This window comes from Fistularia commersonii, chromosome 3, assembly GCF_037954325.1.
Source record: "Fistularia commersonii isolate RoL2024-O1a breed Wild chromosome 3, RoL_Fcom_v1.0, whole genome shotgun sequence".
Classification (NCBI taxonomy): Eukaryota; Metazoa; Chordata; class Actinopteri; order Syngnathiformes; family Fistulariidae; genus Fistularia; species Fistularia commersonii.
Genome location: NC_141286.1, coordinates 298,426 through 311,775, shown reverse-complemented (window position 1 = coordinate 311,775; position 13,350 = coordinate 298,426). Strand labels below are relative to the sequence as shown.

At 41.7% G+C, this 13,350-nt stretch overlaps 1 protein-coding gene across 3 annotated transcripts in view; it reads left to right on the top strand.

The window, feature by feature from the left end:
- Positions 1-13,350, top strand: part of sgsm2 (small G protein signaling modulator 2) — a 64,988-nt gene that overhangs the window by 31,952 nt on the left and 19,686 nt on the right. For all 3 annotated transcript variants that reach the window (XM_086140714.1, XM_086140724.1, XM_086140705.1), the window contains exon 13: positions 5,758-5,932. In XM_086140714.1, the coding sequence (XP_085996840.1) occupies positions 5,758-5,932 (175 nt within the window). The remainder of the gene's footprint in view (positions 1-5,757; positions 5,933-13,350) is intronic.

Genomic DNA, 13,350 nt, shown 5'->3' with positions numbered 1-13,350 from the left:
AATGTTTACCTGAGTCTTTGCCTCTGTTGTTTATATTTTTTTCAATCATTGTTGGCTGCGGTCACCGACATTTTTTGTGCCACAGACCTGTAACAGGTGAGCTATGGACCCAAGTGTTGCACCAACAAGGAGAGTTCAAAACAACCTTTACTGGGGCTCATGACAGCATAGGAACAGTTCACAACAGCAGATCACTGTTGAAGCACTTGAATGGAAGACAGGCAAAGTCAGTGCCAGAAAGACAGGCAGGAGGATCCTGGGGTTCCTGAAATCCGGCGAGAGATTGTGGAGAGAGACAGGGTCGGTTCCAGGAGGTTTGCTGTGGCAAGCAAGGCTTGTGGGATTGGAGCTGAGGCTTTTAAGTCCATGGTGACAGAAGTAATTGCTAATGGTGCAATTCTGACCCCATCTCAGGGAGGTGCGTGGAAAGATTGTAAAGTTTTACAGTTTTTTTGGAATACTTGAAACCTTTTTTTGTTGAATTAACCATATGGCCTAGCCTTACCCAGACTCGACCTCCAGTGGCCCCCAGCTAAAATGAGTTTGAGACCCCAGTGTTGACTTACTCAGACAGTAATCCGAGACCATGGTTCTCAGACGGAAACAAGTGGCGTGCCCCCTCTAGGTGGGGGATGAGTTATTGTCCCAAGTGGAGGGGTTCAAATATCTCGGTCTTGTTCACGAGCGGGGCATCTGTGCAGCATCAGCAGTGATGCAGACTCTGCATCGGTCTAGCGTGGGGAAAGAGCTGAGCCAAAAGGTGAAGTTCTCAATGTACTGTTTGATCTACAGTCCTACCATCACCCATGGTCACAAGCTGTGGGCAGTGACTGAAAGAGCAAGGTCAAAGATCTAAGTGAAAAAAATATGATTTTTCTTCACATGCTGTCTGGGCTCTCCCTTAGAGATTGGGTGAGGAGTTCGGACCGCCGGTATGAGGCTCAGAGTAGAGTTGCTGCTGCTCTGCATTGAGAGGAGTCCCATTGTCACAGATGCTCCAGACACTTAGTAGTTCCTTTCCTCATATCTACTGAAGGCTCTAGAAAAGTGTATGGTAGATGGATGGATATAACATAGTTCACGAAAAAGGTATTTATTCTTAGATGTGAACATAATTAGATATGCTTGTATCATATTTTCTGCACTTTAGTAGGTACACCATCAAGCATTGCTGCCTAATAACCAAAATGCAGCATCGATGATGAAGCAGCACCCTTGGCCTCAGACATCATTCTTAAATGACGAGGTTTTATTTTAGATATTAGGCTACTCTCATGTATTGATGAAGGGACGTGAGTGGGAGGAACGAGGGAAGTGCGTCATGGGATATCCCTTAGCACAGTAAGCCTGTGATAGCATAACGGGACTATCCTACTCCTTTTAAAAAGGATTTTAAGCCTGTTCTTAAAGAAAATAGAGGGGGTCTGCCCCCTCACATAGAGACTGGAAGATGGTTCCACAGAAGAGAAGCTTGTTAACTGAATGCTCTGGCTCCCATTCTGCCTTTAGAAGCCCTCGAGGCCACAAATAGCCCTGCAGCTTATGAGTAGAGCTCTGACTGGGTGGACGGGTTCAAAGAGTTCTTTCAGACATCATGACGCCTGGCCATTTAGGGCTTCATTATTGAGGAGAAGAACTAAATTGTACCCTTAAAGTGACCAGAGAACCAGTGCATAGAAGCCAATGCTGGTGGGCTATGATCCCTTATACTAGTTCTTGTAAGAAAGTTGGACTCTAACAACTTTTTAAGACAGCCCAACAACAATACAGTGCCTAAGAGGCAAATGCATGGATTAATTTGTCTCTGTCTTTTTGAGACAGCGCAGCTTGATTTTTGCAAAATTACGTAAGTGAAAGAAGGCAGTCCTTGATACATCTTTTTATATGGGAGCTAAATAACAAATCCTGGTCAAAGATAACGTTTTTTACAGTGATGCTAGAGGGCAATGTGACGCCATCCAGTGGTAAGCAGGAGAAAGTGGAGTGAAACAACAATTGGTAATCATCCAGATTTTGATGTCTTTAGGACATTTCTTTAAATGTAAACCTACCAGTTTCATCTGGTCTCCATGATAGGTACCACTAAATGTCTTTAACATAGCAGTGAAAAGTTCTGGCATGCTCCCAAATATTACCTAAAGGAGGCATATGTTAGGTAAATCGAATTGGTCCAAGCACAGAACCTCACAGAACACTGTCGCTTAGTTTGGTGCACACAGAGGACACCTTGTTACACATAAAGAAATTCTCGGATAGATATGACATCAAACAGTCCTGTCGGCTTCCTGTAATGCCGATCAAATTGTCTACAGTAGGCACATAAGCTTCAGTAATTGACCAAAATAAGTACCAGTGGGATATGCTAGACAAGCATGTAGGATCATTTCAAAGAACCCACTGCTAACACCTTGGATCTTCTCAAGATACAGCAGAGTATCTCCTCCATCCAAACCACTTTATGCTTGGAATGCATTTAGACATTTCAGTTGCCGTCTGTTTTGTAATAAACCCCTTGTGATCCAGCACATCACATCTGTCAATTATTTTTATAAGTCCAACATACCGCCAGCAACGCTGACCAGGCTCCAGAACTGGTCATAGTGGGACCGAATGGCCCATATTTTGTGATCCAGTAACCCATAGTCTGGAACCAGCCCTTCTCCAATTCCACAAAACACATGTAGACTAGCTGGACAAACTGCCATGCACCCTCGAGGACCCTAATAAGGGGCATAGAGACTCAGATGGACCTTCTCTACTAGCATCCCCGAATAGACCTGTCCAGGGAGACTGAGGAGTGTGAACCCCTGGAGTTGGAATACACCCTTGGATCCTTTTTTAAAGCGGGAGATCACCACCCGGTTTGCCCATCCGGAGGCATTTCTCCTGAGGTGCATGCAGTGTTGCATAGGCGTGTCAGCTATGACAGACCCACAACTTCCTAAGCTATCTGGATCTAATACATCCATGGGGAGCTTCCACCGAGAACCTTTTTTAAGACCTTCTCAGCAACTTCAGCCCTAGAAAAAGGGGAACCATTCCCCAAGTCTCGAGGCTGCTTCCTCATTGGAAGGTTAAACAGCAGGATTGGGGAGGTCTTCCAAGTATTCCCTCCACCAACCCACAATGTCTCGAGTCTAGGTCAGAAGCACATGATCTTCACTATACACTGTTTACAGTGCACTGCTTTCCTCTCCTGAGCCACTGGAAGATGTACCAGAATATCCCTGCACCTGTCCGGATCTCATTCTTCATGGCCTCACCAAACTCCACCCTTGCCAAAATTTGGCCTACCAGTAACTGACCCTCACAGGCCATCTTCACAGTATCCCTAACCGCCAATGTCCACCAACAGGTTTGGGGGTTACTGCCTCTCCATGCACCAGGCACCTTACGGCCTCAACTCCAGTCTGCCGCCTCAACAATGGAGACACGGAACATGGCCCTCTCTGACTCGGTGTGCCCCGCCTCCCAAGGGACATAGTTGAAGTTCTGCTGGAGGTGGGAGTTGAAACAATTTCTGACAGGAGACTGCTAGATGTTCCCAGCAGACCCCTACAATATGTTTGCCATGGAACATGTCCCGTAAGATAAAATGAGGGGTCTTCTGTGAGAGACAAAGCCATACTTTGTCTGGTCCTTCAGGTGGACCCGTTTGCCCTAGGTGACCCTACCATCGGCATCAAACCCCAGACAATGTAGTTCCAAGGATCAATGGGATGCACAAACCCCTCCACCAACAATATTTGTTTATATTCTTTGTTGCTTTCACCAACAATGTTCAATGATCATAGAGATCAAGTGGTTTGAGTGCACATTTATGATTTAATGTTAATTCCAAAGTGTGCCCCTTTTCTGGAATGTCAATGAATGCACATGTTCTTGGAATTTGAAATTTGATGGAAAATACAAAGTTTTTTTGGGCCTTTACAATACAAAGAGAGGCCTCTCTGCACCCTCCTATTATTGGTGCCGTCTCCTCATTTATGTGTAAGTATCTTCTTTATCAGTTCCGTATCAGAGGTGCAGCCCCTTAGTATTCTCTAACAATGATGGAATTATGCCATTGTGCCGATGATTTGCTGTGACAGATGCTTTACACAGGCCATAAAGCAGCTGTCATTAAGGTTGATGATTTGTAGGAAAAATAAATACGCATACTTTCCATTATTTCATTATTCTCAGTAGTCATGATGGGAAGCCTTTCTTTTTGTTGTTTTTTTTTTTTTTTCGCTTTTTTGATTTCTTCCTGAATTTCTATTGGTTTCTCTGTTTTTGCTGTTTGCTGAAATGCTGTTCACTTTAATTCATTACTCATCCTTTCATCGTTTCCTTTACCCGTCATGGTCCGATGGGCTTCCGCATTAGTGGAGTGGCTGTGTGAGCAGGGTTGCCCAAAAGCATTTGATCAGGTTTAGCGCCCAAGTAAAGGCAGGGGAGGTCATGTACAATTCTTAATCCAAGCTTTCTATCTTCTCGTATTATTTTTAAGATACTTTTTGTTTAGGAATGATTTAGCCACAGAAGCGTAGCTTCTTATTCATAACATATTTATAACAAGTATTAAGGTGAGGTGCATTTGATTGATATTGATTTTATTTCCCCGCCCTCTTTGGCACCTTTTTTTCCTGATGTCGATTTCTTGTTATTTCATGTTTCATGTTTCATGTTTTTCATTTATTTTTAAATTCTGTTTACAGTCCTACCCTGGCTTCATGGGTTTTATGGCTGAATATCTCCCTTGGGACTCTTGCTTTATTTCAGTTCCTTCATCTCATCTTTTCTGTATTTACTTTGTTCCTCTGTCTCTCATTTCTCCAAAATAATAAATAACATAAAATCAGCTACGTCTTCTTTCCCCTGAATGAAATCATTTATATGACCCACATCTGCTTGTTACAGCACATTTCATGATTTCATGATTCCCTTTTGCTTTTCAAGCTTTCATTAACATGTGAGTGAAAAAATAAAACCATGCATTAAGTCATCTCTTTATTACATGAACAACAGGTAATGATATAAAAAGATGTGTTTTATTGAGATGCGTGACCATTGTCGGTGTATGTGAGGTAGGACCCTTAGTCTGCCCAAATTTAAAATAAAAGTATAATACTTCAGGGTTCCCTGTCTTCAAAAATTAGTTTTGCCTAATTTTATATGCCCCAAAATGCCTGTCATATTGACTTGTGTCTGGTTTTCATTCAGTTTCCTGAAATCACAGTTTAAGGTCATTTCTCCATTTTGGGGGCAGTCAATGATTTTCTTATCTTTAACTTGCAGGTTTCTATTTAATGGGCAGATTCTCCCCCTTCAGACCTTTAGTGTCACGTATACCACATAGTGAGTGTCTGAATAAGCAACAGTGCTTATTTTCAAGTCATGACTGGAATTTATTGTTTGAACACTTTTCATGTCACACATTGACATTCTGAAACAAGAGTATGTTGAGTATGTTGCTGTACATTTCCATACATATACGGAGCCTCACAACTAACTGACCACACATAAAGCAGGACGGACACAGAGCTGGCAGATGTGGCTTCATAAATTCAAAAATCATCAAAAGACTAGATATACTGCCAGTTCCCTCTCAAAATATGATTTTGCATGTTAAGTGGGTAAACACTTTTCCATTCTAATCAATGTCCCTCGGTCCTGGTTAAGTGTTTTTATGTGTCTGATTGAGTCAAAACAGCATCAATTTACTTGCGTTTGTTTCTCTTCTCATGCTCCTTTCTCTCTATGTCTTTACTATAGACTCTGGAGAGATGATGGAAATGCAGGCATTTGGAGGAAGCCCATCATCATGGCAACAGGCCAAATTAAACACTCATGAGTCGATATGCCAGTCCTGTTCCACGGCAGGCTGCAGTGGCTCGTTCAACAACCCGGAAGGCTGCACGTGTGCATATGACCAAACAGACATTCACACGTATGTACCTTTTTTACAACACATACAAATTGCAAATGTGAAACATCCAGATGTCTTATTATCTCACAAATGTGGATGCAACTGCCATGCCAGGTTCACACTGTCTATGACAAAATAATGCAACGATTATAAGTCTAAGAGTTATTAGATTCCCATTTCTTCATATTAATCCAAATAAGGAAGAATTAGCAAGTTGGGTGTTTCTTGCGTTTTATTTCATGATTTTAATAGCTGTAATTTCATGGGGACCACATATTACAGGTTGATGAACCATAGGTCATAGGTCATTCCATTCTGGATATGTAGTAATGGTGTGTAGCTTAATGTGTACCGACAAAATCATGGTAGTAAACATACTTTAACTTAGATATATGTCATATTTCCTTCTGCCAAATAAAAAAAAGTTTATATATATATATATATATATATATATATATATAGCTTTGCATTACTAACTTGGTCATGATAGAGTTGCAAAATCCAATTTGGCACTACCATTTGAGCAGGTTATCTTGGCTGAGTTCCTCACATCTAATTGTTCTGAGGTCTGCAAGGAAACCCATCTTAGTTGTGTTAGCATTTTCAACAGACCAAAAAAGTCAAGCATGTCATTGTTTTTTTTTTTAAGCGACAGCTTAAAATTAAAATGGATATGTAGACTTGATACAGAGAGAGAAACTGGGGTACTGTATGAGGAAGTCTAGAGTGGCAGAGAAGTATGTTAGACGGGTGCTGGACATGTATGCTAGCTGTGAGACAGTGGTGAGGTATGCTGTAGGTGTGACAAACAGGTTCAAGGGGGAGATGGTATTCCATTAGGGCTTAGCTCTGACCCCCTTCTGGTTCGTGGGCAGATTCTGACAGGCTGACAGATGAGGTTAGAAAGGAATCTGCATGGACCATGATGTTTGCGGATGACATTGTGATCTCTTGTGAGACCAAGAAGCAGGGGGAGGAAAATCTAGGGAAGTTGAGGTATGCGCTGGAAAGGAGAGGAATGACGGTTAGACAGTGCAGGACAGAATACATGTATGTGACTGGAAGGGACCCAAATGAAAAACTGAAGTTACAGGGAATGGATAATGGGGTGAAGGATGTTAAGCCAACAGTACGGAGAAATGGAAAGTGTGGGAAGAGGTACAGAAACACATTCAAGAAGGTTGGAGCGGGAAGAAAAAACTTGTCAGGGGGAATAAGTGATAAAAAGTACCAGGCAGAATGAAAGGTAAGGTGTACAAGACAGTGGTGATGTCTTGCTGTATGCTTTCGAGACAGTTGGCAATAAGAAATACTGTTGAGGCTCTCACTGAGAGTGACGAGGATTGACAGGATCAAGAATGAGTCCCTCAGAGCGACAGCGCATGTTAGATGTTTTGAAGAGAAGGTCAGAGAGGTGAGACTGAGATGATTTGGAAGTGGAGGTTTATTTGCTGTGGTGACCCCTGAAGGGAGCAGCCGAAAGGAAAAGAGGTAGAAGAGGGTGCAGACCTGGGGTAGGCAAACCTTTTTAAGTTGGTTTTGTTTTGACAATTCTCAGGATGGGTCCGGGCTGTCGGTCAGTTAATTTAAATCTGTGACAGGCTTTGTTGGTGTTAGCGATGCTGAATGTCTGCTCACATTTGTAGGTCAAGCCAAACAAAGTCAGCATCTCATGTGTGTCCTCTGGAGGTTGGGAAACATGGCTTATCGCTAATTTGAATGCCAGCTTAAAACTTGCCCTGGTTGTGATTGTCTTGGTGCTTTTTCAGTGTTTCCAACTCCTTTGTATCACCTGGACACACAGCTGCTGCCCATGGCAGGCAATCATTGTGAGCTTAAAAGAAGCGCTTCCAGTCCCACTTGTTGTGAGGTGGTCTTCTGTCCCTTCCTAGTGGACAGGTTGCCTAGTTTGCCATGGAAGATTGCCCAAAACCGGCCCTGGGTGCTCACCCGCCCTCTCCTGGTTGTCTTCCCGGTACTGACCTGTCTCCTATCACCCTGCATCATTTGCCCTCTGCTCTTAAGAACTGTTCACTTGCTACCAGAGCTGCAGTTCAGTCTTTGAACTCTTTCTCTGTTGGTGTAGAGTCACGGTGTTGCAATTGGGTCCATATCCCACCTGTCACATTGGTACTCGACTCTTGAATCGCAGTTTGTTTGTGGGAAAAAAAAAAATAGTTTAGTCTGTAAACTGGCTGTCAACCTCTGAGCCATGGCCGCCCATTCTTGCATTGACTTAGTGACTCATTTTTACAGAAAGAGGCAACGTGAAAAAGAGGCCGAGTGATGTACCACACTTCAACGAAGGTCCGTGTAGGAGTGTGCCATCTATTGGGGAATGTGCGTTGGAGCTGGGATGGACAAATCGTGCTGAAACTGGAAATACACCTCTTCAAACTTTTTATTGACAGTGTAGGCACATTGTGTGTTTAAAATACTCTGTGAAATCCAGAGTAGTTAGAAGCCCTGAGGAAGATTATAATAATGTAAAAGTCTGTGCTCTCCCTGAAGAAGTCAATTATTTCTTTCTTCAATTTCCTACAAAACCAGGGGGAATTCAGTTGATCAACTAAGTCAATTTGATCTGAATGATTGTTGGTAAGAAGTGAAATCTATTATAAGACCTTTTTTTTTTCCTTTGAGAGTGTCCTTAATGGGCAGTTGGCACTTTTTATACAGTCTCACACCTACTGCACATAGATTTACGTTAATAAAAGTGGCCATTGCAAGTATTATATACATTCATTGCAAGTATTATATGCATTAATACCTTGACTTACGAGTTTCATCTGTTCCATGACCAATTTGCTCTTACACCAAATTAAATTTCATAAGGGCATAATAAAAGAGAATATAAAGAAACATACAGCTGTCATCAAGTGTATATACCATTAAGATTGGATGAAGATGCCGCCGGTGGCTGGAGAGATCCGCTGGAAAACTTAACTTGGTCTTTACACACTCAATGTTTGTGTATTTCTGATTTTAATTTGCACACTTTATTGCTTACCTTAATTTAGTGACGGTGTGAATGCCGGTCCTCTTTGTAAACTGACCAAACCATCCCTGACTGGCTTTGAATGACCGTTCCGAAGCCTTGTCCATTGACGCCGTCTGCCGCTCTGAATCCCAGGAAATGTCGTGCTTTCTCACAGATGACGCTCTCCGTCACGGAATCTCACCGAAAATTACTTTTTCCTCTCTTCGTGGACAAGTCGACAACACGCACAACTCTGTGATGTTTTTAGATGATTTAGGCCGGGCTAGCTAGCGGGTCCAATGGTTTTTAAATACCTCTTAAAGCACAGCAGCGGCCATGTCAATGTCAAAGGCTCCTCCTGCTCGCTCGTAACACGGCTCGACTCATGTCACAAAGCAAATATTCAACCAAGCGATGTCTCATATATCAGAAAAAACAGTCAGTTTTATTTATCTATTTATAATATTATTTTGAGTGCAAGCCAGAGGAAACAGGTCATTTTAGAAATAATGCATTTTTGGGCCATCAAAACTATAATGAGAATGTTTAATTGAGCCATACCCCATATTATGATCAGTCCAAATGGGACTGGTAAAGAAATACTTCGTTTAAAGCAATAAAATTCCGAATACACTGTCGGAGGTGGGAACGTTACATAAAATGTTATTTTCACTGGCTTACCAAATCATTCATTCATTCATTCACTCACTCAGCTCTCAACAGTTGTCATAACGACTTCTGAGGACCTTGAAATTTTATGTGCCTGTTCCCAGAATGACCCTTAATCTTCAAATAAATACTATTTTGCTTTTGCTGACAATCAAAATGTGCATAAAAAAAACATTTTCATCCTGAAATGTTCTCCTACATAATGTATACTGAGTCTATCATCATGGAACATTTGCTTGTATACCGTAGCTTCTATGGCCTTTTCCTTGGCTACAGTGGAACAGTTCCTTCAGCAGTAAGCAATACAAGTCGGGATACAAGTATTCCATCCAGCCACCATTCCATATAGAACTATGATGTTGGGAACTGTACACCTTCCAGTGGCTTGTTGCTCAATTCCCACCGTAAAATGCAGGGCCTATTATTAAACTGATCTTTTTTTGTTGTTTTTGATTTTGTCTGTACTGTTCTATCAGCCCGAGATGTTTTCGCAGCCTAACCCGAACTACAAAACCATGTGCCGAAATTTCCATCTTTCTATGAAAGTTATCTTCCCTAGTTCAGTGATTTACTTGCTTTGGGTAATCATTTACATGAAGTCAGATCCTATGTAGAAAAAGATATCAGTCTTTACTTTCTCCTAAGGTCGTTGTTACCATACACATTGCGAATAGTACAGTATTTTCCTTGATGTTTTAAAGAAAAAAAGAGAGAGATATATCTAGATTTTGTCACATTGATTTATGAATCCAGCAAAACGTCAGGAAAATGTGTGATCTGTGTTAAACCCATCATGAACGATCAGCAGTGGCGAGCCGCAGATATGTGATCTGTGCTATTATCACCTCTACACCAAGGCATGTTTGGCCAGTACGAATTGTCTCCAGATCTTTGGGAGCACTTAACCATCCTTAAATTTCTCATATCACCCATAATGAAACCGTTAGCTTCAATGCTTCAAATGACACCACTGATGTGTTTTGGATTTAATGCCTGAATGATCAATAGCACTGGGTTTGCTTCGGTATTGCATATTCTCTGGCCTGCTCAGCACAGTTGTGCAGTGGTTAGCGCGTCCGGCTTCACGCCAAGAAAGTCCCTGTTACAATTCTGACATGGACCTTTCCATGTGGAATTTGTATGTTCTCCCCTCCCCATATCTATGTTGGTTTCCTGCAGGCTCTCTGGTTTTCTCCCACAGTCTCCTCACGTAGCTATTGCAGAAGTTTAATTTGAGAAACTAAATTGATGCATGAACAAGCGTGTGAATGGTTGTATGTTTCCATATGTGGTCCTGTAATCTAGTTGCTATCGGTCGAGAGTAGACCCTGTCTGTCGCCAAGTGATGGAAGCTGGCAGACGTGTATTCATGTGTAGCTGATTTTTTGCTGCAGGATGCGCCTGCATTATGAACTTCTCTCCCTGGCTAATAGAAGACCAGCGTGTCCTATCCTAGCTGGCAATCTCCTCAGCAGCTTCATAAGCTCTTGGTTTAGAGGTTTTGTAAATATGCTTTCCAGTAGATTGCAGTCAGGCAACCTTATTTATCTTTTCCCTTATAACATGCTGATTAAATTGCTCATATGTGTCAAACATAGCAAATAACTCTTTTTGTATCTGCACATTCATACTGTATGATCTAGTCGAAATCTTCTTAGGGCAGCAACTGGACTGGAGTTTCTTCACCTGAAGACGTTTTACCCTCATCTGGGATGCTTCCTCAGATCCAGTTTCCCAATGTAACTGCCAGGGTTTGGGGCAGGTCTAGGTTTTGGTGGCTTGTTGTGTAAATGGACGAGTTGATGGGCGGAAAAGGGGGTTGTTGTGCAAAGGGATTGTCGTTCGTTGGGACAGAAGAGCAACTTTTGTGATTATCTTGATCGGGGTGTGAAAAGATAAAGCTAAACGAAGGACAGGAGTGAAACCAGTTCAAGCACAATGTGGTGATTTCACCTTTGATTTGATTGCACGTTAGCTGAACGTTGGCAAGTGGCTCCAGCCTTCGGCCAAGGATGAAACATTCGTGAAATTTGACCACCATTTTTAACCCATCATGGTTGAACCAAGAGCAGTAGGCAGCCACTTAACGGCAGCAGGGAACATTTAGGGGTGCAGTGTCTTGCTCAACAACACTTCCAACAGTCTTGGAGGAGCACAGGAATCAAACCAGGAATGTACGCTTCCAAGATGATCATTCCAGCCCCTGAGCCACGCCAGCCCAAAGAAAGCAATTAGTTTGCTTTTTTTCCTCATTAATCCTGCCTATAACTAGGAGTGTTTCCAAAGGTCTTCTTTCCATTGCATCACAACTTGTGCCTGTATCCACATTGAAAGTCCAAGTTTTCTTATTTATGGCCAAGCCATCCATCCATTTTGCTTTCGCTCCATCGCTACAGACTCAACCTCCCAATATGTGTGTCTCATTGTGGGAATGTTCGCATGTATTTCGCTCAAGTGCACACGGTTTCTTTTAATATTGGTGATGCCAACACTTTGTTCTGCACATCTTTGCAAAGTTGTTATTTTTTGGGTTTTTTCACTAGGGTCTCATGGCATGATTCTTGGCAATCACAGAACATTTTTCAGTTTCACTTTTGAATAAAACAAGGAATAAAACATTCTCCTACGCAGGACAGTTTGTTTGGTTCTGGCAGTCCTATTGCTGTCTTTATGTGTGACAGTTTTTTATCTTGAGGATTTTAAATTCTGTCAGAGCCTTAATATGACCTGATGTCATTTTTACAAGTATGGCAAGTTTCAGTTGCTTTTTCCTGGTGTTAGTTAAGATGCCTCTCTCAATCATCTGCCTCGGACCTCATCATTAGGTAGTTCACACCGAATACTGTCACTTATCGCAGTAGTTGCGTCTCAGTCTAAATTCGGTCTCTGGCTTTGGCATGTTAAATTAATAGTTTCTGTCTTTTTCTGTGGTCATAAAGAATATATAGTGCATGTGAAATATGTTTCTGGTATCAGAATAGTACTGAAACTTGATCTTGAACAAATGTATTTTTCTGTCATCCTCAGAAAATAGTTATGACATGTAATTTAACCACCTCTGGTGCCTTTACATGAGAAATAATGCACACTGCACTTTTTCTGATTTCTTGGCCAGCAGTTCAAATGGTTTGATCCTATTCCTCCAATTTTGAGCATGATTGCCTTGCAAATTTATATTAACTGGAGGTGAACATTGCACAGATTTCTCGCTCTGTTTCCACACAGCGTAACCCAGAAGTGTATGGATATGAGTGTAGCTTTAGTGCGTAAGTGTATCATGCAGCCATGCTCCACCATCATCAACATCAAAAACAAGGGCCTCTCTTACTTTACTACAGATTCCTGGTAGGATCTTGAGCCCTGCAACAGTAAAGTTGCCTATTGATTTGTGAATATAATCATTGAGATAATAAGACTGACTGAAAAATAACATTGTGTTTACATTAACACAACACGGAATGTGCAGACAACAAAAATACTAGAATGGCAAGTAGCAGTTTATTAGGAAGTGAGTGAGTGTGACTGGAAAAAACAGGGTAAGAGAATGCTTTCAGAGAACAACATAGTTTTATACAGCCTTCAATTCTATCCTTTTTAAATCTTTTCTTCTAAACCGCTGACTTTACTTCTCTACAAGTTATGTAACAATAGGAGGCTGCTATACCTTATATTATCATTATTTATGAATAGTACCTTGTTTTATAATGAGCAACGACTTGAAATATAGTTGACATAATTTTTGCATTATACTGCATTCAGTATCCAGCTTAGAGACGATAACCTAGAGACA